Source organism: Diaporthe batatas (assembly GCF_019321695.1).
Source record: "Diaporthe batatas strain CRI 302-4 chromosome Unknown Contig00006, whole genome shotgun sequence".
Taxonomy (NCBI): Eukaryota; Fungi; Ascomycota; class Sordariomycetes; order Diaporthales; family Diaporthaceae; genus Diaporthe; species Diaporthe batatas.
Window position 1 is genome coordinate 1,163,496 of NW_025408553.1, and position 27,213 is coordinate 1,190,708.

The 27,213-nt window shown below is 57.8% G+C and overlaps 8 protein-coding genes across 8 annotated transcripts; 4 read left to right on the plus strand and 4 right to left on the minus strand.

The window, feature by feature from the left end:
• Positions 1-62: 62 nt before the first annotated feature.
• KVR01_006429 (uncharacterized protein) lies at positions 63-2,402 on the plus strand (the record flags this gene model as incomplete). Its single annotated transcript, XM_044791822.1, has 1 exon — positions 63-2,402. One exon carries the CDS (start codon positions 63-65, stop codon positions 2,400-2,402), a length of 2,340 nt encoding a protein of 779 aa, XP_044645232.1.
• A 765-nt stretch (positions 2,403-3,167) lies between these two features.
• On the minus strand, positions 3,168-4,349 carry KVR01_006468 (uncharacterized protein; the record flags this gene model as incomplete). Its single annotated transcript, XM_044787070.1, has 1 exon — positions 3,168-4,349. One exon carries the CDS (start codon positions 4,347-4,349, stop codon positions 3,468-3,470), a length of 882 nt encoding a protein of 293 aa, XP_044645271.1. The 3' UTR covers positions 3,168-3,467.
• Positions 4,350-5,143: 794 nt separating this feature from the next.
• KVR01_005860 (uncharacterized protein) lies at positions 5,144-6,431 on the plus strand. The gene is made up of 2 exons (XM_044784001.1): positions 5,144-5,362; positions 5,420-6,431. Exons 1-2 carry the CDS (start codon positions 5,333-5,335, stop codon positions 6,161-6,163), a joined length of 774 nt encoding a protein of 257 aa, XP_044644663.1. The 5' UTR covers positions 5,144-5,332; the 3' UTR covers positions 6,164-6,431.
• Positions 6,432-7,915: 1,484 nt separating this feature from the next.
• KVR01_005890 (glycerophosphocholine phosphodiesterase) lies at positions 7,916-12,921 on the plus strand. The gene is made up of 4 exons (XM_044783822.1): positions 7,916-8,680; positions 8,779-8,897; positions 8,965-12,161; positions 12,263-12,921. The coding sequence occupies exons 1-4, from the start codon at positions 8,664-8,666 to the stop codon at positions 12,428-12,430; spliced, it is 3,501 nt and encodes a 1,166-aa protein (XP_044644693.1). The 5' UTR covers positions 7,916-8,663; the 3' UTR covers positions 12,431-12,921.
• A 109-nt stretch (positions 12,922-13,030) lies between these two features.
• On the minus strand, positions 13,031-16,018 carry KVR01_006278 (uncharacterized protein). The gene is made up of 3 exons (XM_044786252.1): positions 14,872-16,018; positions 14,127-14,800; positions 13,031-14,053 (listed from the first exon to the last, which is right to left on the minus strand). The coding sequence occupies exons 1-3, from the start codon at positions 15,655-15,657 to the stop codon at positions 13,327-13,329; spliced, it is 2,187 nt and encodes a 728-aa protein (XP_044645081.1). The 5' UTR covers positions 15,658-16,018; the 3' UTR covers positions 13,031-13,326.
• Positions 16,019-16,105: 87 nt separating this feature from the next.
• Positions 16,106-19,504, minus strand: KVR01_006016 (uncharacterized protein). The gene is made up of 3 exons (XM_044788350.1): positions 18,667-19,504; positions 18,212-18,565; positions 16,106-18,129 (listed from the first exon to the last, which is right to left on the minus strand). The coding sequence occupies exons 1-3, from the start codon at positions 19,021-19,023 to the stop codon at positions 17,605-17,607; spliced, it is 1,236 nt and encodes a 411-aa protein (XP_044644819.1). The 5' UTR covers positions 19,024-19,504; the 3' UTR covers positions 16,106-17,604.
• On the plus strand, positions 16,255-17,141 carry KVR01_005907 (uncharacterized protein; the record flags this gene model as incomplete). Its single annotated transcript, XM_044784428.1, has 2 exons — positions 16,255-16,554; positions 16,665-17,141. 2 exons carry the CDS (start codon positions 16,255-16,257, stop codon positions 17,139-17,141), a joined length of 777 nt encoding a protein of 258 aa, XP_044644710.1.
• A 732-nt stretch (positions 19,505-20,236) lies between the features above and the next one.
• On the minus strand, positions 20,237-23,908 carry KVR01_006014 (uncharacterized protein). Its single transcript, XM_044794627.1, has 2 exons — positions 22,039-23,908; positions 20,237-21,969 (listed from the first exon to the last, which is right to left on the minus strand). Exons 1-2 carry the CDS (start codon positions 22,938-22,940, stop codon positions 21,609-21,611), a joined length of 1,263 nt encoding a protein of 420 aa, XP_044644817.1. The 5' UTR covers positions 22,941-23,908; the 3' UTR covers positions 20,237-21,608.
• Positions 23,909-27,213: the final 3,305 nt, after the last annotated feature.

Sequence of the window (27,213 nt, forward strand, 5' to 3'; positions counted from 1 at the left end):
CACCCCCCTCCGGACCGTGGAACCAAGCAGCAGCCGGTGACTGCCTCCGCAATGCCTCCGGTATGCTATCGACTTGGTCTCGAGCTGCTTCAGCTCATGTCTGCAGCTGCAGAGCCTGCATCCACGCCACTCGCTCCCCGACGACACGCGCCGCTACCCTGGTGACCCGTTTTCGATGCTCACCTTTTGGCCTCGCCTCCACCACCCTCTACACCACCCACAGCGGCTCACCCACTGTCCGTGATGCCCACAACAAGAATGTGCGGCCGGCGGTGCTACGCGGGAGCATTGCTTCCTCGAGCAATGGCAATGGCTTGACCCTGTCGCGCAGCCTGTCGTCCTCGGCTGCCAGCAATCAAGATGCCCCCGAGCGCAACTCTTCCAAAGCCCAGAAGCTCGAAGAAATCATGAGCCCTTCGCTCGGAAGGAACGCCCTGGAGATTCTCGAATCCATTTGCAAGATGGAACCTCACCTCATCCGCCATGTCGAGAGCAAGCCAGCCTTCCACAGTTTCATCCGACAGATGCACAGCATATACGGTCCAAAAGGAACACTGGCGGGCTCATACGAAATACTTGGGCCTAACTTCGATCTGCTTGCCGAATCCGTACGGCAGGAATCTGAAAAAGCTGGCATCCTTCACCGCGAACCTATGACGAATCAACAATTCGAGCGATTGCATGACTCTATGAACAAGCTCGTCGACTCCTTGATCATTCAGTCTTACTATGACGAGACCCCGTCCGACCCCGAGTATGCTCGCAGGTCGCTCAACAGTTTGGACTCTGCCTGGAACGCAATGCGCATGCTCCGTTCCGAAGGATACCCGCGTTACAATCACCCGGGGCTTGACCCGGCAGCAGCAGAAGAGGGCCGCACCCAGCTCTCGGAGATGCTGCGAAAGCTGTTCGACACGTGGGATCAAGCCACACATCGCAAGTACCAGGTGGCTAAAATCTGCTACAACTTGCTTGTCTGCCCAGTCCCGCCCAGCATCCACCACTATAACGCCCTCATCTTGGGCTTCACAAGGAAAGGGATGCACAATCTCTCAGATCTAGTGGCGGAATGTCTCCTTGCAGACAGCCGTCTGCGACCCACCCCTCAAACCGTCGCCTGTCTGCTGGTTCATTATCGCCAGAAAGATGATATCTTTGGCTTCTATGGCATCATACGCCGCATGCTGGCCCTCGATAACCGTGGCATGCTCCTCAGGCGGCGTTGGCATCAAGATGTCATCGATATTCCGGACCTGCGCAAGTGGGCCATGCAGCCCGAGGTGACGACTTCTTTGAAAGGCAACTGGGTCATCGAGATGCCGACGAGGAACCGAGAAATATACGAAAGCATGGTCTCTGGGCTCCTGCATTTCGGTCGTGTCAAGGACGCGGCCAAGGTTTTCGTCGCATCGCTACAGGAGAAATGGGGCATCAGTGTCGAGCTTTTCATCTACCTGCTAAAGTCGTGTCTGTACCATCTCGATGCCCCCGCGGCAGACATTCTCCTGCGCGGATTCGTCGAAAATGCCAGGGTGATGAATTCCCTTATTCTCCGGGCCAACTGCCCAAGGAAACTGGCGGAGCACCTTTATCCGCTACTCAACATGGGCAAACCTCCCAGCTGGCCCTTCTCGGAAGAACGGGCCACCATGGTCTGGCACTCTACAACCCTTGCAACCACTGCAGAGGACCGTAAGAGCATCCGGCGGCTCACAGTCGCCATGTTCATCAGGCAAGCGGAGACACACCTCGTGAGACTGGAACCCATCATTCGACGTGCAAGTCGAGTCTTATACACGAGGCTAGGTCCGCTGAACACGATCGATTACGCAAAGATAGCCATAAGCGAGCTCTCACGCGTGAAGGTGCACAACCGCCGGCTGGCCATGGTACTACTGAAGCACCAGAAGCTCTTGAAGACAGCCAAACAACTCGAGGCGAAGACGTGGGACCTGTACCCCGGGACGACGGAGCAGCTGTTCTGCAAAGTGACGAAGGTTCTAAGGAATACGATCCCGGCGCCGACTGACGCGGGGGGCTGGCAGCTCTTCGAGCACGACCGGAGGATCACCGCGCTCGCCGCCGAGTGGATGCGGTACCGGCTGGACCAGATGTACGGCATCAGGGAGGAGGCGCAGCGGGTCATACTCGAGATCGAGTTACGGCTCGTGTTGGCCGCCCAGTTTCAGACGGCCGTACGCGGCATACTGTGTGAGCTGTACGACGTCAAGGTGTTGATGCCGTTCACGGACGATTCCACCACTCTAGTGTCATTCCGTTCACGAGATGATGAGGGCGTCGCCCCGCCTGAAGAGGTGACAGACGACGTCGAGCCGGAGGAGGAGGGTCTGGACGACGAGCTGCCGGTCTGGGCCCCCGGCCCCGTTGCCCAATCTGCATGATCTGTAGGATCAGTGCCCCTCCGTTTGAATATCGGAGTCGATGGCTGCGTCAAGGCCAAGACCTTGTCGGGCATCATCGGCAATTTCATTTAGACTAGGTATATACCACGCATCGAAACAACATGTACATGAAATGTCAAGATGAAATCGTCAGGGACGGCCGGGCAAACCATCGGCGTCCGTTTTTTCCTACGGTGCGTAAGAAGGCTGCCACACAAAGCAGGCATGGATGTAGGCGCAGTGAGCAGGACTTCCAGCCAGCCGAGACGACTTGAGTCATCACGACGCGCCATGACAGAGACCCCTCCTATGAGACAACCGCCTATGGGACAACCGTATCTTGCTTCCAGTTACCAGCTATCTTTGCCTACGGAAGGTCATCGGTTGCCTTTGAGGGCATATTTCTAGAGGAATCCAGTTGATGAGAAATTGCTATCCAGGCAAGTATGGGAGAGATCATCACCCGGTTCACAACATAGACGCTATGGCCGGGTAGCGGACATCTGAGCAAAGGTCGTAAACTACACAGTTCCAGTGTCAGAAGAGGAAGCACTGTCTGCCAAAAAAGATTCTGGTCCATTGTTACTGCTATGTGCCTGAAGGCACTCAGAACGGACCGCTGAGCCGGTAAATATCTTTGCTGTCTGAAGATCCAGCTACCTCTAAGCCCATGCTCAGAGCTGCGCTGTGTGATACACATACCTCGATTAGGCTTGCGATTTCTCCTTTCCGACTTGAGAGTGAGGAATGAAGTGGGCTGAGAAAGTTGGGCGTGTCGGTGAATGCCTGCCCAAGGACCCAGATCGCCACGTCCTATAGGAGACTGTCCCAACCTGTAGTGCCGCAATGTACACGCCACATCCATTCCAGGCTCTAATTCCTTCCACAACCATGAGTGACTCCTTGTTCCCAACGCCATCTCTGTATGTGCCAAGTCCCGGTTGAACAGTTCCACTGATGTGGCCGATTCGTCCTTCAACGTGACTTCCTCATCGTCGTCATGTAATAACCACCCCATCTCGGAGCTCGTCGGACTGCAGATCGGACATGACGTTGAACCGCAGGCTAGAGCATCTTCAGAAAGCGGCGCCAGCCTTTTCCCTCCGTGCCACCGACCAATTCGTATGCCCATATGTCTGGGCTCCAACGATCCTCCAGCCGCAACCTAGCGGAAAGGGCATTCGCGATGTTCGAGGCCGATGAGGATACCTGCTCCATCTCGGCGGACGCGATGAATATCTTGTGTTTCGTGTGGGGCGAGCGCGCCGTCCTCGCCACGGTGGACCGCCCGTGGAGCAGCGACTCCAGGTCCCAGAGCGTGCTATTGAGGGCCCTGGCGATGTAGAGGTTCCTCTCGAGGGCCGTCCCCAAGATCGCCACCTTCCTGAACCAATCCTCACCACCGCGCGGCGCGCTCGTGGTCGGGTGGATCCGCCATGGGCTCCTCTTCTCGTCGGCGACCCTCACGAGGAAGTCTACCGGGCGTACGTAGGAATACCAGTTCGGCTGGCACCGGAAGAGTCCCAGGGTGTCGCCTGGCGCCATGACGACGCGCGCGCGCCTGTGCGACTCCACTTCGACGTAGCCCAGGCCATTTCGGCAGACGAAGTAGAGGTCGATGGTGAACCTCCAGGTGTAGTGGCGCAGGGCGAGGTACCTGGACTCCTGGCTGACGGCGAGCAGGGCCGGGATGCCTCGCAGCAGGCTGATCTCCAGGTTGCTCGCCTTTTCGCTCTTCTTGGGGCATAGCCTCGGCTTGACCGCGACGAGGCGGGGCGCCAGGGCGGCCTCCCAGACCATCAGGCGGAGCTCGGCTGGGAGGTCTTGGAAGCGGTGGAAGGACCCGCCGCTGCGTCTGCCGACATGATCTGCTGCGTGTGACTTGGCTGGCCGGGCTTTCCCTTGTTTGGTGTTTTCTGTGTGGCGTCCGGATCGTGTGCGGACCATGATGAAGTCAAACTGCCAACCTTGGAAGGTGGACGGGCGGTTGATGACTTGAAAGAAGGAATGAATGGGATGCTGGGCTGCGACAAGTGGCAGATGGAGTGTTTGTGGATGATGGAGGGAAATCAACAAGGCTGATAAAGCTTAGGTTGGAAAGCGTGTGTGCTGTCCAGGCAACAAAACAAGGCGCCAGTTGAGCTTCAGCAATTGACAATTGGTGGAATGGAGCTCCCAAGTGATCTAAGGAAGTAAGCATGGAATTTAGAATTCACTTGATCATGTGCTTCTTGACACAAACCTTTTGATTATTCCTCCTACTGCACCTCTGGCTGCTGAATAACCTTGGAAGGCTTCAATTCTATACAATCTTGACTTCAGCCGCACTATATTTTTCCTTTACACTATATAACCACTCATTTCTTCCCTAATAACCTAAAGCTTATAGTTAGTAAAGCGGAGTATAAGATGGCTAATGTAAGTGTATACACTCTTGAATCTTGACTGCATAGACTTGGTCAAGGCAGACTACTCCGTAGGCAGCTGTGCCTCCCAAGCGGACCCTCGGGGAGTGGTGAGCACCAGGGTGCACACATATTTCAGGGAAAGGTTTGAGTCACAGGTGACAGCATCAATTGCTAGTCTGGTTGAGAAGGGTTATGATGTAGTCAAGATTAATGGGGCTGAAGGATTCGACATGCATTTTTGGCTGGTCAAATATCAACTACGGTTACATCCGGACGTGGCTGTTGGTGACGTCCACGGCCAACAGCAGGAAACCAACACCCAATATTTACGTTGCCGATGTGACTTGCACCTTCTTGCAACCTTGCCCGTCTGTCTACGAACGTTAAAGGAACCCATCTTGCCACTCAATCCCTCACCACAACTGAAGACGGCAATTCACATTATTGAGATCCCCTCACTGTCAACCGGTTGCACCCCTCGTCCAACCCCCCCACCCTTCCAAGAAACGACCCAGACCCACCATGGCGACCACCACCAAGCCAACAATCTTGGTACGAAACCCCCGCCCTTCAAGAGAGGATGGGCTCCCACTAACTCACGCACAACAGATCATCCATGGAGGCTGGCACACGCCTGCGAGCTATGAGAAGCTCATCAGCGCGCTCGAAGCTTCTGGCTACGAAGTGCACTGCCCGCGTCTCCTGTCCGCCAACGAGGTTCGCCCTCCCAATGCCGGCCTCGCCGATGACACGGCGCTCGTACGCAGTTACGCGGAAAGCCTAGTCCGCGCCGGGCACCGTGTCGTAGCCATCGCCCACTCCTATGGCGGGCAGGTCGCCTCCAACGCCCTTTACGGGCTAGGCACCGATGCGCGAGCTGCCAAGGGCCTCAAGGGCGGTGTTTCGCACTTGGTTTATCTTTGTGGATACGCCGTACCCGAGGGCATTGCCATGATGGACAAGGTCAAGGAGTTCAACAATATGGACCTTGTTCCTCTCGCTTTCGACTTCGCTGATGATGGCACCGCCGTCAGCCGCGATCCAAAGACTCTGATCATCGGTCCCGGTCCCAGCGACGCAGAGATCGAGGCCTACCTTAAGACCTGGGTCCGCTGGCACGGAAACTGTATGTACCAAGCAAGCGAGCATGCTGCCTGGAGGGATATTCCAGTTGCCTATATTAAGACCACCGCGGATATGACCGTGCCTGTTCACTACCAACAGCACTTTATCGAGGAGATGGAGAAAGCCGGTCGCAAAGTGGAGGTGTTCGAAGTTGCAGCCGGGCATTGCCCAAACTTCACCGCCACGGATGATGTAGTGAACGCTGTCAACAAGTTAGTCGGAGTTTAGAGCGGATTGTTCAAATTTAACGTAGCAATGCTTGCCAGCTACAGAGATGGCAAAGCGTGAGAGGTGAAGGAACTTGAAAGCCCAGTCATGTATACCTGGTCACATGTCTCAGTGCAAGATAGATGCCTCGGTGGAGGGGATCTTGGACCAGTGTCCACCATGCTCTCCGTCACATATCCAAAATTTGCTGGTCACGGATCAAATGACTGACTAGTTGTCATGGACGAGTTGTCTTACGTTAATGATACGACCTGGGATAAGACCAAAGCATCTCCTACCTATATAATTTTAAAGGTATAATATTGAGGTTATCTATCCGTTTCCATTCGTTGCCTAATACGGAACTTATTTCTATTAATTGGCAACTGGTTACTTTGTCTTTAATGTAACAATCAATTGTCTTCGACACCAGCCTTCAGTCAGTATTGAATTTGAGACAGAGAGTCTTGGGATATGCCTCTCTGCTTCTGATCAAAGGGGCAAACTCAAGTGCCATCATTGCAAAGAGTCTATCAGCATTCTCGAAAACGATCAAGTCGCCCCGCCTGTCCTGTAGGATGTTCTTCCGTAGACCCCATGTGTCTTCACAGCAAGCTAACTATTCCATAGGAGGCTGATCGAAGACTCGAACACAAGAGGTCAGTTCTAAGCGCTCTTGATGCCTTACGCAGCTGCTTCAACATCACCGTCCAGACCCTGGCTTCTGTCCCCAAGACCCCAGACTCTTGGGCGTGGGGAGTTGTTCCATCTTCTCTACGCTGACTCAATTGCCGAGTCACGAGACAATTATGGTCGTCGGGGTCCGAAAAAGGTCTCGAGGCGCATGAGCAGGACAACAAGTCCTCGAGGCTCTCGAAGTATAGCGAAACGGATGGTGCGGTTCTATTTGGGGGAGCACATGACGAAACAACCACAGGGCTGCCCACATTACGTCGTCTCAGAGCTTCCAATGCAACGGCGCTTGTTAGTCTCTTGGGGGTGTGCATAGGTACTCAAGTATGTACCGGCGCGGCGCCAAGGCCGGGGTTCCGAGGTGAGCAGGCGACGGTGTGGGATAGGACCAGTCAGGACGGCAGGTTTTGCTTTGGTAATAAATTGGAAGCTTATCGGGGGGACGCAATTGCTTGTCTCATCTGACGTGCACCAGCTCGATGTGTCGAGTTGGCAGTGACATGTCACAAATGGGTAGAAATGGGTAGAGTCGGCGTGTGCGTAGGGCTAAGGCAGGAACATGGGAAAAGCAAAACCGTGGTGTAGATCTTGGCCTGGGGGCTCATCATTCAGGGTCCTGAGGGTCCTGGGGGTCCTGGGGGGCTCAGGGGATGCGGGTTCTGGTCCTGCCAGTGCGAGTCAGTCGAGCCAAGCAGTTGCAGGTGACGGTAGACCGCAGCCCGTAGACTACCGATTATACTAATTGTACTAAACACCAGCCGAGTCGCACAGACGATGTCAGGGTGTCCCGAACGGATGGGCGGTGGTGAGGCAGCTGAGACAGCAGACCGTTGATGACTGTGTTGACAGGCCTGACAGCCTGACAGGTCCCCAATGGCGCCCACAATTTGGGGGACCCTCTGCCGCTGGACTAAACTGGACCCTGAGAGGGGTGTTCCTAGCCCGATGAGCGGGTGGGAGGGACCGTTCTCCACACTCGCCTCAGCTTGGGCGCCTCGTGGGCGAACCCGTGACGGCCGACGTGGAACAGAGGTAAAACTCTGGGACACATACTGCGAGAGCCATCCCTTGCTGTCAGAGTCAGAAGTCAAATAGGAGACAAGGCGGCCTGGCCCTTCCCCGGATCTCGCTCAGCCAAAATAGCCCTTCCAGCCGGCGCGTTTGCTGAGGAACGTGTCTTTGTCCATCCTTTTCCATTGGCCGGCCCGGCTCTCAGACCCCTTCGACGTCACTCTCCTCCTACCCTGCTTAGCCTGCTTAGCCTGCTTAGCTATCCCACGAGCCGTCCTGGAACCACTTCAACTTCGACCACGGGCTTGCGTTAGATTCATCCTCACCGCATCGCTGTTATTTAGTGGTCACTTAGTGTGTGTACTCTCAAAAATAGCATTCATTTATTTCATTTGTTCTGCAACTCTGTCTGGACTTCCACCGTCAACTGGGTTGATCTGATCGACTGCTCCTCCCGAGAATTGCTTGGACGACCATCACAACATCACTACTGCAGGGTCATATTTGCCTGAGTACCCATTTTCAAGCCGAGACTCCTTCTCACAATCAAAATGCAGACTCTCGATTCCCTGTGAACTTCACCCTTCGCCGAGCTTCACGGCCAGCTCGTCGGCGGCCCCCCATCAGAGCAACAGATTGCCACATATCTCGACGTCAGTAGTGGCCGCCTCGACCCATAATTTCCCTCAATTAAAACCTGGCAATCAGCCTGGCCTACAACTATCTCCCACTCGACTCGCCCCAACGCCAGACATTTAATCCTCCACGGCATTCCCTTACCGGCACACCACTCGACCTTGACTAGTCTGCCGGCAACATGAAGTTTGGAAAGAAGTATGCTACGCCATGATAAGCTATGCTATGCTATGACATGCCTCATGCCTCTCCTCCTAGTCCACCGCCCAGAAACCCCAGGCTGACATCCCTCACAGCTTGCCACGTAATCAGGTGCCCGAGTGGGCGTCTAGTTACATCGACTACAAGGGCCTGAAGAAGCTCATCAAGGCCGACGCCAGAGCCTCTCAGAGCGGCGAAAAGGTGGATCTTGCAGGTAAACATTTGGACCGCTCAACCCCCCTCCTGGCGGGCTGAGCCCACGCCTAACCACTCGGAAACAGAATTCTTCTTCGCCCTGGACCGGAACCTGGAGGATGTTGACTATTTCTACAACAAGAAGTTCTCAGACGCCTGCCGGCGCCTGAAGCTCCTTCATGACCGCTATGGCCAGATGTCCGACGTGTCCGACCTGGACGTCGATGAGACCGAAGAGCTCATGGGGGCCCTCCTCGAGCTGCGGTCCCAGTTCAGGAAGCTGCAGTGGTTTGGTGAGATCAACAGGCGTGGCTTCGTAAAGATCACAAAAAAGCTCGACAAAAAGGTCCCAAACTCGGCAACCCAGCACCGCTACATCGCCACAAAGGTCGACCCAAAACCTTTCGCAAAAGATAACACCATTGCGAGGCTCCTGAATGAGATCAACAAGTGGATGTCCGCGGTTGGAGATGCACAGAACGTCGAGGACAATCGCTCAGAGAGGTCCATCCGGTCTCTGGGGCGAGCCTCGGCCAAGGGCATGCTCACCGTCCCCTCCGCTCTCCTGGACCAGATGGACCAGGCCATCCGGGACAACAACGTCGAGGCCTTGAAGACCCATCTGAAAGACGCCAGCCTGGTCCTGTCGGAGCCGCCGGCGCAGGGCTTGTTGCACAACCTCCTGCAGAGGTCGATTTCCGCACGCTCCAAGGATTCCATCGAGTTCATACTGTCAAATCTCAGGACCCTGGATGAGGCAGATGACATCAACGAGCGGAACTGTATCCACCGCTTGGTCATCCACATTGGTCGGACAAAGTCCGCCAACGCCAGGGATTCCGATGCTCCGGCCTACCCCTTCCCTGCCGGAAACCACTACGCGTCCCAGTACATCACCCCAGCCGCTTCACCTTCGGCATCCCCTGACTCTCGCCATGTGAACGAGACGAATCTCCTCGATAAGAACGACGAGGCCGTACAGGTACTTATCTACCTCCTTGACAGACTCAGTGAGGATCAGCGGCCGGCACTGAGTACCGTAGACTCTTTTGGCCGACTTCCTCTTCATTATGCCGCTCAGTTTGGGTTCGTGGTGGTCTGTCAGATCATCATGGCCAAGATGCAAGAGTGGGGGCAGTTCAATGTCGAAGACGGTATCGATTCTGAGGACTGGCAAGACAAAGAGGGCAACGCGCCACTCCACCTCGCTGTCATTGGTGGCCACCCTCTTACCATCCAGGCTCTCCTCCAGGGTGAAAACTGGCAGGGAGCTAGCGAAGACAAGATGGCTAGGAGACGAGGCATTTCCAAGTCCAGCGCTGTCCTGGCTATTGCCACAAAATCCAACTTCAAGACCATTGTCAAGCTCCTTGTGGAGGCCGGCGTCGATATCAATTGGCAGGACAGCTCGGGAGAAACAGCCCTCCACATCGCCGCTAGGTTCGGCCATGACGAGTGTGCTCGCATCTTGATGGAGGGCACCGAAGAGCAGAAGGCCAGCCTGGAGCTTGTGGAGAGGAATTTCAACTGGACACCACTCCATATTGCAGCAGTCGACGGACACTTATCCGTCGCCAAGCTACTGATCGAAGCCGGGGCTGACGTGGACAAGATTGATTCTTCCGGGTGGACAGCCAGGGAACACGCTGCCCTGAGGGGGCATCTCGCTCTTGCTGATCTGCTCAAGGAGAACAGCCATGTGGACGATTCTGCTCTCGCTGCTCAAACCAACGGCGCTGGACAGTCAAGCGCCAACGGGGGCTCGCCTCCGAAGGTCGAGTCCCTTGAGGACCGTCGCTCCAAGGTAACTGCGCGTGTCGCTGAGCCGGTCAAGACGTTTGGACATCGTTACCTCAAGGACGAGAGCCTGGTCTTGGTCAGTCTTGGCTCGATGGACATGAGACGGGACGTCGACGCTGTCAAGTTAGATCGCGTGCCTCTCAACGAGGCTCACACCACACAGCTCGATACTGCGCTGTCAGTCGTAGTATCCGCCAATGGTGCTCTGGGCGAGCCCACCATCGTTGATCTGCCCGTGCATGAGAACATCTCGACGGAGCCCATTGTTTTCACAACAAAGGACGCCAGCAAAGTCAAGTTGTTGTTCGACATTGTGCCAACCTACTCTGGCAACGAGAAGAACAAGATCGGTAGAGCTGTGGCACTACTTTCCACTATCCGCCCTTCTGTCGGGTCTAAGCGGATGAACCTCCAGGGTGATGTTTGTGTACCTGTCATGTCGTCGAGCACCCTGGAGGTGATCGGTACTGTCAACTTCAACTTTCTGGTCGTCACGCCTTTCTCGCACCCAAATATGGAGGTTACCTCTGAGCAGACGTACTGGAAGAAGTTGGCCTCCACCATGGTCATCGGCCACCGTGGCCTGGGCAAGAACAACACATCCAACAAGTCCCTGCAGCTCGGCGAGAACACTGTAGAGTCGTTCATCGCAGCCGCCAACCTGGGGGCAAATTATGTCGAGTTCGACGTGCAGCTGACCAAGGACCACGTCCCAGTCATCTATCATGACTTCCTCGTCAGCGAGACCGGCATCGACGCCCCAGTGCACACACTCACCCTGGAGCAGTTCCTGCACATCAACCCGGACGCGCGCCGGCTGAATGGCAAGGACATGTTCAACCAGCAGCTCCGCAACATGCGCGAGAACAACGTGCTCCCAAGGCCGAAGCAGCGGTCCATGTCGGTAGGTTACGGCGTGGGCGAGACGCCGAACGCGGACGAGCGCATGAAGCACACGCGGGACTTCAAGGAGAAGGGGTACAAGGGCAACTCGCGCGGCAACTTCATCCAGGCGCCGTTCGCGACGCTCGAGGACCTCTTCCGCGACCTCCCCTCGGGCGTCGGCTTCAACATCGAGATGAAGTACCCGATGCTGCACGAGAGCGAGGAGCACGAGATGGACGCGTACGCGGTGGAGCTCAACAGCTTCTGCGACACGGTCCTGGCCAAGGTGTACGACCTGGCCAAGGACAGGCACATCATCTTCTCCAGCTTCAACCCGGACATCTGCCTGTGCCTCAGCTACAAGCAGCCCAACTTCCCCATCATGTTCCTCACCGACGCCGGGGACGCACCCGTCGGCGACGTCAGGGCCTCGTCGCTGCAGGAGGCCATCCGCTTCGCGAGCAGGTGGAACCTGCTGGGCATCGTCAGCGCCTCCAGGCCCTTCACCAACAGCCCGCGGCTCGTCCGGGTCGTCAAGCAGCACGGCCTGGTGTGCGTCAGCTACGGCGTGGAGAACAACGACCCGCGCTTGGTACAGGTATGCATTTAATTCCTTGACCCCGACCCCCCCCTCCACCTCCAACCCTCGCTCGTTATGTGTACGATCCTGATGGGCTAACCCGGCCCTCAAAACCACAGCGCCAAGTAAAGGAAGGCATAGACGCAGTCATCGTCGACAGCGTGCTCGCCATCCGCCAGGGCCTGACCGAGTCCGAGGGCCAGCTGCCGGGCGCCGTGGCCGAGGACGACAGCGCCGTGGTGATGGGCGCGCAGCCGCTGGGCGGGGGCGTGAAGGTGGCGAATTAGAGGGGAGGCGATGTGGGATAGAGTCCGTGCGAAGGGCTGACAAAAGCAAGCCTTGACGACACGGAACGACTGTAGATCATAAAAGCCGGAGCATTTGGGGTGCAGGGGGGCGGGAGGCTGCTCGTGTGTGCAAACAAGCCCGGTGAAAAGTGCATAGAGACAGACAGACGACAACAGATCCTTGGACAGGACCACCAACACCTCTTCTCTTGAAGCGAGGAGGGGAGGGCGCGGTCCTGCGGCTGGGGTGTTACAACAGGACCCAGCAGCGAGCGGGTGGCATTCATTTGATGGCGTTGAGGGCGGACAAGGCATATTCATGTTACATACACACACGGCGAGGGCCAGCAGGTGGGAAGCGTGCACTAATTGTATGCTTTCTACTGAGTGGACTGGCCCGGATGTTGTGAAAAAAGTTATAGCAGCGGGCGGATGACGCCTCGCATGGGGTTATAGAAACCCCCCATGAATGAATGGAATATTTTCGGGCGTTACTTTATTGTGCTGCTACCCACATGATTTGGTCATGATGTGCTGTGAATTGTCTCTTTGATTCAAATAACGGACTGGTGGGCAATAAACGAGCCCCAAAGACGGCAGTGGTGTCAATATGGTAATATAGTATTTTCTTATTATCACCTGATATGCTTCTTTCTATATGAAGGTGTGAGAGATATAGGGGGAGAGGCAGCGAGAGAGCAATAAGCTAAACCACCCATGCTGCTAACCAAGACTAAGTGTACATTCTCTCCTGAGTGTTGGGAACCTCAATCTCAGACACAAACATGCACCACCGCCCATCTAATAAATCCGCGGTGATCCAAATTTGATATGGTCGGCTCCGCTCCCACAAGGAGCCTCAAAACAATAAAAAACAAAAAACAAATCGAAACCCCTCAGGAGGAAGTAAGCTCAGCGACGCGCCTCTCGAGCTCGGGCACCTGCCGCAGCAGGACCTCGAGGTCCTCGCGCTCGTCCTCGAGCCGCATCCTGCGGTCGGCGTCGAGGCGCGTGAAGACAAAGTTGCCCTGCCCGTCGAACTGCAGGATGTGGCTGTGGTACTTCCACAGCGAGCGGCGGTGGCTGACGGTCATGAGGGTGATGCCGAGGGCCTTTGCGTTGTCGTACATGACCTTCTCCGTCTCGAGGGTGACCGAGGACGTGCACTCGTCGAGGATGGCGTACCGGGGCCGGTGGTAGAAGAGGCGCGCCATGGCGACGCGCTGCTGCAGGCCCCCCGAGAGCACGTCGCGCCACTCGGCCTCGGCGTCCCAGCCCTCCGGGTACAGGGACACGAGGGACTCGAGGCTCAGGAGCCGGAGGATGCCCAGGAGGTCCGTGTCGGTGACGCCCTTGGCGCGCATCGTGCGCAGGCCGTCCGGGTAGGTGATCTGCTGCCGGAGGGAGCCGCGCGAGAGGTACGGCCGCTGCGGGATGTAGAAGATGTCCGTGAAGGGGGGCTTGTGGACCGTCCCGCCGTAGACGGGCCACAGGCCGCCGAGGATGCGGAAGAGGGAGGACTTGCCGCAGCCGTTGGGGCCGACGACCAGCAGGTGGTCGCCCTGTTTTAGGGAGAAGGACAGGGCCTTGACGAGGACGTCGCCGTTGGGCGAGATTATGGGTCTGTTTTGGAGGATTCAATGTCAGTTTGATAAGGTTCGGAGGTTCGGGGAGGTGGTCAGATGATGAGACTTACACGTCGATGAACTTGATGTCCTTGCTCTCCACGACCGTGCCTCGCCCCTTGAGCACGGCCTCGTTGTCCTCGGTGCCCGCGCTGGAGACCAGCTTCTTCTCGAAGTGGCCGGCCTGGATGTCATCCATGACCTCCAAGAGCGAGGCCACACGCGAGGTGTAGCCCGCGAGCTCCATGATCTCCCTGTACGAGAACATGATCCGGCCGAAGGCGTCGGAGGCAGACAGCAGCATCCTCCTGTTGGTCACGAAGGTCTCGGTCCTGTCGCCCATGTTCTGCGTGACGGAGCCTGGTATCTTGACGAAGACGGGCACGCTGCAGAGGACCAGGCCCAGGGCGCCCCAAAAGTATTTGATGACAAAGTCCTCCATGAAGCCGTGGTAGAAGCGCCGCCTCAGGATGTAGTTGACGTGCTTGATGAGGGTGAAATAACCCTTGTCGAGGGTGTCCTTTTCGACCTCGTGGCCGGCATACAGGGCGACTTCCTCGCTGTGGTCTATTAATCTCGAGTGTTGGAAGCGGAACTCGCCCTCCAGTCTCGCCTCATCGGCGACATATTTCCCGAACGGAGGCGTCAGCGCCCGCATCATGTTGGCCGACAGCTGCACCAGTAATGACATGAACATCACACCCTCCCCGCCCACGCTGCTTGACAGCGACCAGGTGTATATCGTCTGCGGCGCATCAGTCATCAGAAGGCCGCACCAGTGGGGTGAGATGATGTGAGCAACAAGAAGGAGCTTACCATGTCGAGTATCGGCTTGGCCAGGTTGCTGTACAGCTCTGCCAGGCTGTTGGAGAACTTTGCGACGTCGACAGCGATGAGCTGGTCCGGGTTCTTTATCCTGTCGTCCAGGGCCGAGATGCCGTAGAAGGTGAGTTTGGACAGGTACTTGTCGTGGATGTGCTGGGTGAGCCTCGTCCTGTACTTGAGCGACAGCTCTGCCTGGTGCCAGGACAGCATGGAGTTGGTGAAGGTGGCGGGCACGGCGATCAACATCCACCAGACGATCCTCATGAGGAACTCCTTGCCGTTGCCCTTGACCAGGGCCTTGACGATGGCGCCGTCCATGGCGGCGACCTTGAGGCTGATGAGGGTGCGGACGACGAGGAAGAAGCTGTGGCTGATGAGCAGGCGGGTCTCGTTGCTGCGCCAGCCGGGGACGACGATGCGCATCAGGCGCAGCAGGGAGCGGAAGAACTCGCGGTCGAGCTCGACCTTGCGCCTCTTCTTCTTGCCGGTGGCATCATCGTGATCCTTGTTGTCGTCGGGGCTGTTGACGCGGCCGGTGGTGCCGCTGCGCTCGGCGCGCTTGACGGCGTCGCGGGCGGAGGCGGCCTTTTGCTCTGCGATGGCGTTGCGAACGCGGTTGATGAGGGCGACAAAGAGGGTCAGGTAGACGGCGCGGGAGATGCGGGTGCGGTTGGACAGGTACAGGTCGGTCAGGTGGGAGATGATGGAGCGGATGGTGCGCTCGCGCTGGCCCGGGGTGGAGACGTGGGAGAGGAGGAGCTTCGACTGGGAGGCCATGGTCGACTGCGGCTGGTTCGTGAGAGGGTGGAGGGTGGAGGGTGGGACTTCAGCAGGAGTAGACGGGCCGTGTGGGAAGGGAGGCAGTCAGCCTCGGCGAACGCAGATCAACGAGGTACAATACAATGCATTCGTGCGACCGACTGTCTTCAACACAGAATGCCACAGGAATCCCACAGTATCGTGGTTGGCAGGCGGTCAGAGTGGAGAGTCGTGTCCATCGGGAGTCGAGGTCATCGTCGTGCAACTCCCAGCAGCTGGGAGACGCCAAATTCCAGTGCAAAGTTGGAGCTCGTCGGTCCGTGGTCCAGTTCCTCGGTCAGCGGACGGTCAGTGACGCCTGTCCCTACCCCAGCTTTTGCCGCGATTGGGGGAGCCCACCCGTGGGGTCCCTCCCTGGCCTCCCTGGGCATTCGCATGTGATCGATCAACCCGGAGGAAGGAGCAATACTGTGGCGGTGCATCCCGCTTCTCAATTGTGGCTGGTGCTACGCCTCTCACCCATCCCCTTTACACTACCACTAGGTATCAATGTACACACCTCTTACACAGTAACAGCACTCCCTCTCATATGAGAGAGGGCCACTCTCCAGAACAATGCTCCTCGCCAGCCTCATATGCCTCGCACTGGGCATATCCATATCCCCCGCCGCCGCAAACGTCGAGAAGACCATCTTCCTCGGCCCGGAGCCCGTCAACATCCCCAGCCAGCAGCCGTCGCTGTCGGCCCTGAACATCGACACCCTCACGCCCGACGACGACAACTGGTCGCTCAGGACCCACATTGACGCGTCCTTCCCGACACAGGACTCGAGCCGCGGCAGCTCATCGTGGTTCATCCTCGACGGCCTCGCCGAGGGCCGGCGCTATGAGGTCCGCATCTGCTGGCTGGCCACCGTGAGTTCCCTCTTTTCTCATTCATATCATACAACCGAGATGGGGTACAACACAAAAACACACGCACACACTAACAACAACCCGCCTCCGCGCCTCCCCCCGCCCAACAGCAGCCGACAGCATTCCGCCTAGAGACCCACACCCTGCCAGAGGTATTCGACACCCCGGAGCTCATCACCTCGCTCCACAACTACTCCACGTCCAGGCGGGGGGAACCCACGACGACTCGCCGCCCGTACCAAGACGGCACCACCGGGGACGGCCACGGCGACCGCCTCTCCTCGGTCCTCTTCCTGCGCGTCGACGCCGCCGCCGACTACTTCACCACGGACGCCGCGCTGATGCGCCGCCCGGAGCCCGTCCTCGCGGACCTCATCCTGGACCCCTTTGTGCTCAACGTCCTGCCGCGGACCCTCGCCCCCGCGGCCGGGCTCGCCGTGCTGGCCGCCGCCCTGTCGTGGGCGCTGGCGTCGCGCGTCATCATGCCGCGCGTGAGGGGGCTCATGGTGGCCGAGGACGGGGACGGGGACGGGGATGGGGACGGTGGCCGTCCGCAGCAGGGCGGGGAGCAGAAGAAGACGCGGTAGGGGCCTGGGCGGCTGTGTGTGCCCGCCGCCCCTTGCCGGGTGTGCTGAGCTTTCTTCTCTTCTTTTTCTCTGTCGTCTTCTTCTTCTTCTCTCTCTCTCTTGTTGCAAAAACATGTACGTAGCTAGCTGAATTATGATAGCACCATAAGAAAAAAAACCCCTTTTGAGAGAGCCGCTCGACCACCGAAGCTCTGTTCAACTGCTGCTGCTGCTGCCCCGCCATGCGTTCCTCGCTCGTGGTATAATCGGTCTGGTCTATGACACCTGCTTTTCTCACCCACATGATGCCCTCAACCCCTCGCCCCTGCCTTGTTGCATATAATAATGATGGCCCGTGGGAATGAACCCCTCTTCAAACCACGACTCGATTGATCCGACGGCCAGTCTAAATGTTTCCCAGGATGGATCATCCAGTTAAGCCAACCACTTCCTTGTTCGATCACAGAAGCAAGCGCCCGCCCGCCTAGTATGCAGGATTGCTGCCGTAGTGGTGTGGCATCCCGCGGTCCTGCGCGCCGTACCCTCCCTGGCCTGGGTATTGGCCCGGGGGCGGGGGGTACGATGGCGTGCCCCCGTTGTATCCGCCCTGCTGATGGCCCCCATACGCCGGGGGCGCTTGCGAGTGGCCATAGCCCTGCGCATACTGCGACTGGCCGTATTGCGAAGGAGGTGCGCCGGATGGCGGACCTGGTATCTGCCCGTGCTGGCCATACGGCGTGTGTTGTTGCTGTTGCTGTGGCTGCTGGTGGCCTGCGTAGCCGTGCTGGCCCTCGTACTGGCCTGGCGGCGGGGGGAAGCTCGGGGTATGTTGGGGCGCATGGTAGGAGGGAGTGCTCGCGGGCTGGCTGCTGTGGGTCGTCTGGGCGCTGTGTCCTTGGGCGGGGGACTGGTGCTGCGAGGACGAGCCCGGGGGCTGGTATGTGGTTGGAGGCGCAGAGCCGCTGTAGGTCCCTGTCTGGCCTGCATTGCTGTATCCAAAGTTTTGGTTCTGCGAAGGGGTTGTGTATGGGTTAGTACGCGCATGGCCTCATCTGAAGGATCCGGCTTGGCGTTGTGGCGAGCAGACGTACCGAAGCGCCGGATTGACCGCCAAACATGTGTGCGACAGAGCCCATCATGGAGCCTGCCATGCCGCCAGAACTGTGGGACGACTGGGCGGACTGGCCGCTGTGGTAGTTCTGGGGCTGGGACGGCTTGCTGCCCGAGGAGAAGAGGTTGGAGGTCAGCTGGCCGACGAGCTTACCGCCGAGGCCGCTGGATGCGCCCGATGAGCCGTGGTGTTGTTGCTGGCCGTGGCCGCCGCCGTTGCTCTGTGTGAGGCCGCTGAGGACCTGGTTCGCGAGGCCGCCAAAGGGGCTGCTGGCCGAGTTGTGGCCGCCGCTGCCGCCCTGCTTGCCACCAAGCAATGCGTTCATGGCCATGGTCTATGCGCGGAGGGGGGACAGACCACAAGTGTCAGCCGGGGAGGAGGGAGGAGGGAGGACGGCGCACACAGAGGCGGGCAGGGGGAGGAGTGCGGGCTTACACCAAGGCCCCTATCGCCACTGGGACCATCGCCGTCAATGCCCCTCGTGGCGCCGGCCTCGTTGGGCATGACGGGCTCCAGCGAGCCGTCCGGGTGCTTGACGGTCTGGGTGCCGTCGGGGTGGGTGATGAGCTGCCGCTGGCCGGGTACGCCGTAGGGGTGCTCGGTCTGCGAGGCGGGCGTGCCTCCTCCGACGGGGGCAGCGTCTGTCGGGACGTCCCACTGCGACACGCCGGTGGACAGTTGGACGTAGTAGTACTTCCTGCTGCTTGCGTCCCATTGCGCAATCCAGCCTGGAGGGAGATGTGGCGGGGCAAACGTGGGGCCCTCCTGCCCTGGAGAACCTGGCCCTGACATTGCGGACGGGCTGCGGTGGCGGTGACGGTGACGGTGGTGTTTTCTGGAGGACGAGGAGAAGGAGGGAAAGTAGAAGTGAATGGAGGTGGTTGTTGGTGTTGGGCACGAGATATTCGTCACGTCGCAGGCTGGCAGGTCAGTTCCTTGTCCGGGTCCGGGTCCAGGTCCAGTCAGGTCCAGGCCCTGGAACAGACAGACGCGAGCTCGTCGGGCAGTGAGTGGCAGTACAGAGTAGACTAAAGCAATGTAAGTACCTAGGTACTCAGTACCACCCGCTGTTAGCTCCCTCACTCACTCCCTCGCCCACTCTTGTCTGCCCGAGGTGAGGATTAGGTTAGGCAGAGCAGGCAGAGGCCGCCCTCTTTCCCAGTTCAGCCTGTTCTGGACCCTGGTTAATTCGTCGGGCTTGTCAGGCTTGTCAGGCCTGCATTGCAGGCTTGCAGGCGTGCGGGCTCGACAACAAGATGAGTGGGCCCACTCGGCCAGAGCTTCCTCTTTGTCATGAGAAAACCATGATCTGAACAAGCACTCCATACACAGCACCACCACACTCTAAATGATAAGCAGAACGGTGGGCAACGACTCAGCAGACGGGAGAAGCCACAATCTTGCGTGCCGCCTAGTGTACAAAGGAGCCAGGCGCATCACACACCTGGGCCGCCGGGCAGTACTCCGTACGGCCTACTCCAGTACTCCGTACAGATTACTCCACCATCGCTGCATTTAGACACAACCAGCGGGCGACCAGACACCGCCCCACCAGCCCGGCTGAACTGCACTGTCCTTGCCCACGGTCCATTAACCCAACCTGAGAGCTGCCTGACAAGAACACGGGGGACGATCGCTGGGGGCGACACTCGTTGCCACCTGCTCATTTCCATTGAATGGGTGCTTGTACTTTGCCCAACGGGGCACTTGTTAGCGGCGTGCGCGTGCTCAAGCCCAAAGATCCCCACAGGTTGGCTTGTGACGACACCATTTGACCCGACAAGATCCTTGGGCCCATCCATCCCCTCTCTCTGAGATGGCATCCTGTGACGCCTTCTATGGCGGCACAACTTCACAGCAGAGCTCTGGGTCGTGGTGAGCGCATCGCATGGCCTTGAGAGCGGGCTTATGCAAGATAAGCAGAGCCTTCGCCGAGACGTGGACAACAGATATCGGGGTTCGGGCTCTTTCTCCGAGCTGGGACGACGCCGGGCCTGCTGTGAGGCTTCAGCTCTCCACGCCTCGACAGTCTTTCGTGGTCCCTCAGTCGCTTTTGCATCGGCAAAGGCGACTAATCAAGAAACCTTGGATGCTGATGTGTCCATTCACTGTAACATCATTCCACGGGACCTTGTTCTCACAAGCATGACGCACTCATCCTTGAGGCATTTCTAACGACACCTGCGCATTCCCGCGAATGGTAGTTCCATTATGGGAGGGGAAGTTGTCCTGGGAGGTTAACCCTACAAGAGGTTGGGTATACACCTACCGAGGACCGGGTCATCCACTATAGATGCATGCTGTACACAACGGGACATCCGAGCAAAGCTCATCCCAACGACATACACTTTTCACCTCGACCGTGTCACCAGTTAACCCCACCCTAAACATGAATGGACACCAATACGCTCCAAGAGACGCATGAAGATGTCCATCTTTCATTCCCCATGGCTATGCACTACACCAGCCCAAATGGCCACTACTCCTGGTGGTGGGCACGAAACCTCTAAACTACACTCTGACGGGGAATACTTGGCGAACGCCCAAAGCCTACTCTAGCACTGCTGCAGACTTGACTAGCAAGGCTAGCAAGGGAGATAGAGGGAGACTTTGCAAGCCGAGGTTCGGGTTAACCAAGGAATGCCGCGAGAGAGTTGGGTGGAAGCATCTAATGTTTCAGGCCACGCCCTACAAGCTCAACCTCGACTCAAGCAACGAGGGAGACGAGAAACGTGACCGGGAAACGTTTCCCATCTCCGACCTCACCTCATCCTACCCAAGTGCCCTCTCTTTCAACAACAGCAATCAGCCACATCAGTTTGGACTCACGACGGCACAGCAATGAGCGACAAGACAACAACTGAGGCGGGGTTCAAAACATCCATCTTAAAATTTAATGCACTCCCAAGAATCGTAAGACAGAGGGAGGAGGACACGCACCGGTGGGTTGGTGGTGGATTCAACATCTCCCTTTCTGCCGTCGCTATTTGAATAAACCAACACACACAAAAAGCTTTGCCCCCCCCCTGCCCCCATCAATATCCTTAAACACTACAACAATTCTACAAGAAAGGGTGCCGTGCACACACAGGAGGAAGGATATTGTCTTGTATCTCCCGCCCCATTCTTCTCCAAACGGGTTGGGTTTTGCTTTAAAAAACAAAGGGAAAAAAAGGTTGGAGATGCAATTGAGATATCCGGCCAACGCTCTAAAAGTCCAGTCATGGTCTCATACCAAGCCCCAATTTGCCCACATCCCAAAACCAAGAGACGTCATTGTTCATCCGCTGTACACATCTCTGGTCTTCGTCTTGTCTTGACGTGCCGCTGGGCCACCGTCTTCTAGCGCAAGAATGTCATTTAAATCAAGAGTCGATTTAGTACATCTTGGCGAAGCGCTTCATGGCAGCGCCGGTGGGGTAGGCAGAGCCGGTTCCGTTGGATCCGGTGGGGACGGGGACCACGGTGGCGGTGACGGTCTCCTCGGGCTCCTCGTCGCAGGTGTCGTCGTCACCCTCGTCGACGGGGGAGGTCTCGTCCTCGCCGTCCTCCTCGCAGGTGTCGTCCTCGTCGTCAGCGCCGCCGGAGGTGGCAGGGGACGAAGGGGAGGAGGCGGCCTCAGAAGCGGCGGTGGGGACGGCGGCGTTGGCGGCCAGAGGGGGCTGGGAGCCGGTGGGGGCGGCCTGGCCGACGGTCACGTAGACGGTGGGGCCCTCCTTGGTGACGGTGACAGTCTCACTGTGAAGGGTGTTAGCAAGGTTGGATTTTCACAGGTGAGTTGTTTGTGTGTGAGGGGTTTCAACTTACGGGACGCAAGAGCCCTCAGGAGCATCGCCGGAGCCAGAGCCGACGGAGTTGGCGTTGGTGTCGACGGGGGAGCTGTCGCCAGTGGGCTTGGTGACCTTGCTGGTAAGAGTGGCGGTGCGGGTGCCCGTGGTGTAGGCGGTGGTGGTGGTGGTGCCCGAGATGGTGGTGCCCTCGTCGGAGCCAATCGGGGAAGACTCGTCAGTCGCCTCGGGGGAAGACTCGGTGACGACGACGGTCTTGGTCACAGGGATGGCGGTGACAATGGTGGTGTAAGAGGTGGAGGTGCTCTCCTCAGCACCGCCGTTGCCGTTGGTAATGGTAACGGTCACGGGGACGGCAGAGGTCAGGGTGGCCACGGAAGTGGAAACCTCGGTGGTCAGATCGGGCTCGCACTCATCGTCATCGTCACCAGTGGTACCGGTGGCGGTGGGGGAGTTGGCGGTGATAGGAGGCGAGGGCTGGGTGCCGTTGCCGCCGACGGGGGCCGGGGCCGGGGTGGGGACGACGCCAGGGGCTGTTCCGGTGATGGTGGTGCCGGTAATACCACCGGTGGCAGCGACGGAGATGACGCTGGAGGAGATGGCCTCGGCCTCAGTGACGGGGCAGATGGTGGTGGCCAGCTGGATCACGTCGGTGACCAGGACGGTGGAGACCTGTTCGGGGGCGACGGAGGCCAGCTGGGTGAGAGAGGCCTGGTTGGCGGGGCAGTTGGTGACGGTCGGGGCGCAGCTGATGATGGTGCGGATAGAGGTTTGCTGGACGGTCAGGGTGGTGAGCTGGCCGGCACCGGCGATGGCGGTACCGTTTTGTCGGCGGTAGTTGAAGTGAGGGTGCTGGGGGTAGACGTTGTTGGCGGAAGCCAGGGTCGCGAGACCCAGGGAGGCAGCGAGAACGGACTTCATCTTGGCTATCGGTTCAGATTTCTACTCGGGAGTCGAATATCCTCTTTCTTGTTCGGTGCTCTTCGGGAGATGAAAGATCGTGGGTATGCTGATCAGCAAGCAATGAGTGGAAGTCAATTCCGTGTGAGGAGGGCAGACACAGTTTGCACTCGTTCGATAAAGAATGTATTGGGTTGGTGAAGGAATGAGTAGCTAAGCTGCTATTGCTCGCCGAAAGAGACTGTTCAAAAGAATGTCGGGGAGAACGATCGAGGTCAGGCTCCGTGTTGGGTGAGGAGAGAAGGAGGGAGATATACAGACCAGCGGATGGGAGGCCATCAGCCCTTTTGAGCGGGCGGCTGCAGGAAGGGGTGTGGGCACCCCATGTGCGCCTCTGGGGTGGTCTCCCGGTGATGGTTCCATTTGATCACCCCGTAAATTCGATCAGGAGCCCACTTGTGAGCAGTCCAGGGTCAAGTCTGGTTCGTCGGGACCCCGGTTCCCCCTCTGAGCATAGGAGGCCGAGAGCACCGCCGTGGTGGACTTGCCGCCCCAGCCAGCCCGTAGATATGAATAACCCTTGAGCAATTTTGGCTGATCCACCGCCTAGAGCAAACCGGGCGGGCTTGCGTGGTACCGGGGTTCGGCCACTCAACTCATCTGCAAGATTCGGCGCACTGGGACTTCTTGGGCGAGAAAAGAAACGAGGGCCAGCAACCGCCCTCCCGTCGCCAGGGAATCCTTGAGCACTGTCAGGGGCAAATGCAGGAACGGGCGCGGCGAGGAGGTGACATGATCCAATCATAGCCCCTAGCTCGCCCCCATCCCGGTCAGCAGCAGGGACCGCAGAGGCTCAGATCCTTCTGCCAAGAGGCACATTTCGACAGGAGGGGTGGCCGTAGTGTTGCTCCCAGCAACTGGCTGGACACAGCACCACAGAGACATCCATCCCATCAACGTCCCATGTTGTCGTCCGAGGGGGTCCAAAGGCCCGACGTACAGAACATTCGGATGAAGTGCCTTGATTTACCCCATGAGGAAAGCACTAGAAATTCTGCGCTCCCTTGAGCAGTTCGGAATAGATGCACTTGTTTGTTTGAGCCTCCTGATTATTCTAGTGGAGGCTGAGTTGAGTCCAGTGTTTCTTGCACGGTCATGCCTGAACTGAAGCCTTGCTTTTTGCTCGTTGGGGAATAGACGGCGTTGAGCAGCAGAGGCAGCACGGCTGATCGACCGCCATGGCGTCACGCCGTGGGACGAAGAGTGTTGTGGGAATCTCGAAGAGATCTTTATTGCTCGGGGGCCACCACATCAGTGACCATGATCATCCCAGGGTATGCTGCAGTGCGGCCCTGTTCCGGGCTTGCTTGTGGCCTGTGAAGTGCTGGAGATCAAGCGCTTAAAAAATCATCCGACCTTCAGGTCAAGCAGCAAAACCCTAAACAGAGTTGCCAAATTTAATACCCGATTCCCTTTGTCGAACGCCGCAACGTCGCCATCCTAGTGGTAGTTTGTTTTGCAGATCATCACCCAGGCGGTTGGTTAAGGTAGCTGTGTCACCTTCTAGACTCTCTGCTTGCGCACCTCATGACGCTCTCGTGTAATAGATGGCTGAGCTGGACCGAGGCGGGCGGCAACAGAGGGACGTTGTCGGGTCCAATGGCGCTTGCCTCATTTTCTTTTTCGATCCCATAGGGCTCAGCGGTCTGCAAATAACCCCTCGGCCTGTCGTGAATGGACGGATGCAGGCACCAAAAACAACCAGTAAGCAGGCGGTGGGTCTCATCAGCTCCTACTGTGGTAGGCTGCCGGGTTTCTCCTACAAAATGCACGCAGCCAGGCAGTACGGACAAGCACTAGGCTCAAGGCCATCTCCCGCCGTACATGCAGCAGTAGCGGTGCACAGGCGGCACGGCATGCTAGGTGTGCACCATCGTGTCCAAATAACTTGCAGTCCAAGTTAAATTGACGGCACGGAGGTCGCTGACACCTGTTCCATCATGGCGTCCGTCCGTCCACATTGTCATTATAATAGAGTGATGGCACGGGCGAGGTTGCATGGCCTAGCCCTCTCCCGAACGGTGAGGGAGCTCGCTCTCAGACGGTGAAGTTTAAACTGCCGACTGCAACGTGGAATATGGTGTTTGAGATTGGCGATGACGAGGACGAGCGGTCTCTGCCAGGCTGCCAGCGTGCCAGCTTCCGCGCAGGGCCAGGAATCATATTGGGCACACTGCATGGCCATGACATGGACCTGGCAACGGCAATGTCATCCGGCCAATCCGTGCAGGCCGCAGCGGCCCTGTCCTGCCTGTGTGGTTCTGTGTGGTTCCGCGAGCAAGCGGTCGCCGTGTTCTCGGCTCTGGGCCTCTGGAGAGGAGAGAGGGGGCCCACAAAACGACCGGGAGATTGGCAGAAACGAAAATGCTTGGCCTCCAGATTGCTCCAGATCTCGCCGCCGATCAAGACGAGGGCGCGATTGCCCAAGTGGCATGCGATGCGTTGTGCCCATCCGTGCAGAATTAAAATGGCCAGAGGGCCAGATCGCAGACTGCAAAGAATTCCCCGTCAGTTCATGACGTGGAGCCGCCAGGTCGTCTCGTGTATACCCAGTTACCTGACGGCGAGGGTGAGCAGGAGGAGGAGCGTGGCATCGTCGAGCGGAAAACGGGTGCTAGTGTGGGCATGGAAATTGGCAGGAGTCTGTCTAGCAGGGGTGCGAAAAGGAGGTGCGCTGTTTCACCAGCCAAGCCGCAATTCCCCTATGAAGTGGGGACGGGTGGGGGGTGGCCTGTCTCGTTATCGCTGCAGACACCCCCCTCCACGGCCGTCCAGACCCAGCGCGGTTTATTAACTCACTGGGGGTGGTCCCTGGGCCCTTGGTTGCTTCGGTCCCTGGGCTCTGCTGGTCTTTTCTGGCCCACCACGTAGGTGCACGCTGCTGGGCTGGACCTCTGGACCTGGGCCCTCTGGGCTGTGCCGATGAGGGGGCCCCGAGGTCGATTGATTGAAGAGCCCCACCGTCCCCGAAATGAGGCCTGGCATTGGCCTCTTGCCTGGCAGCTTGGGTATGCGGCCTAGTAGAAGATGGGCGATGCGGGCGAGAACTTTTCCAGCGACACCTAGCGAGATGCGCGCTTTGTCAACGTTGGTCCCTGCTCAAGCTGTCGCGGAATGATTGACGATGGAAATGACAGCCTTGTTTCTGCTCAACAACCGACCTCTCGATGCACCCCCGCGGTTCCCAGAGGACTCTCAAAGGAGCTGCTCATCTCGCTACTACATAGTATACACCGTCCGTGGCACCATGTCGTCCTGATTTGCCCGGTTTAGTGCGCTTAATACTCCGTGCTCCAGAGTGGACACCTTGCCCAATGGCCCCCATCTTTGTCATGTGCCGAGGCTGGAAAAGTTCAAGCTGGCTGCTTCTCTGGTTCTGGTTCTTGTTTTTATTTTTGTTTTCTTGTCTTGACAATGGCCACTTAGCCCCCCTTTAATCATATCTCCGATTAGAACCGTCATTTCCTTTTCATGGTATATAAACTTCAAGATGAGTCAGATATCAACTCCTTGTCTTGTCCTCGGTTGGCCAAAAACTCTCCGAACCCAGGCCGTGCGGTCTCTCGCATCTGTGGGCTGGCCGCTGGCCTGGCCTCTCGCTGCCCGCCATTACTGTGTAATAATAAGTGTGGTCTGGGGTAGTACGGAGTAGGTATGTACTATGTATGCAAAAAGCCACCGCCGATCCAGGTATATAAAGTACACGCAACAGTACAACACATCATTCGCCGACCAAGGCCTTCCCGATGAGGCACTACTGCATGGGGGACCATTGACCAGCCTCTTGTTCTTCTTCAGCGTGCATACTGTGGTATATTCACGCATTCACATCCGCCTATTTGCACTCTGTCCGTCGCCTTGAAACAACCTTAGCTTAATAAACCCACAGGGACCGCGTTGCCGGAACCACCGTGGCATATCTTGACAGGCACAGCGACCAAGGTCCAGAGCACGTTTCTCCCCGTATTACCCCAATAGTATATATGCCTAGTAGTTGCCCTGGCTGGCCCCCGTCCCAGCGTCCTGGGACCCTGGCGCTCATCACCCCGTGGCTCCCGAGACAAGATCAGCCAACGGCCGTGGGGGGGACGTAGGAAAAAGCCACGGCTGCTAGTCCCCTTGATGCTCATATAGGGCCCATGCCATGTAATATACATACTCAGCCACTGCCCACCGTTTGACGTTTCCTGCACATTCTGTCCTGGTGCCTGGTGGCATATCCTGCCAGCTCCTG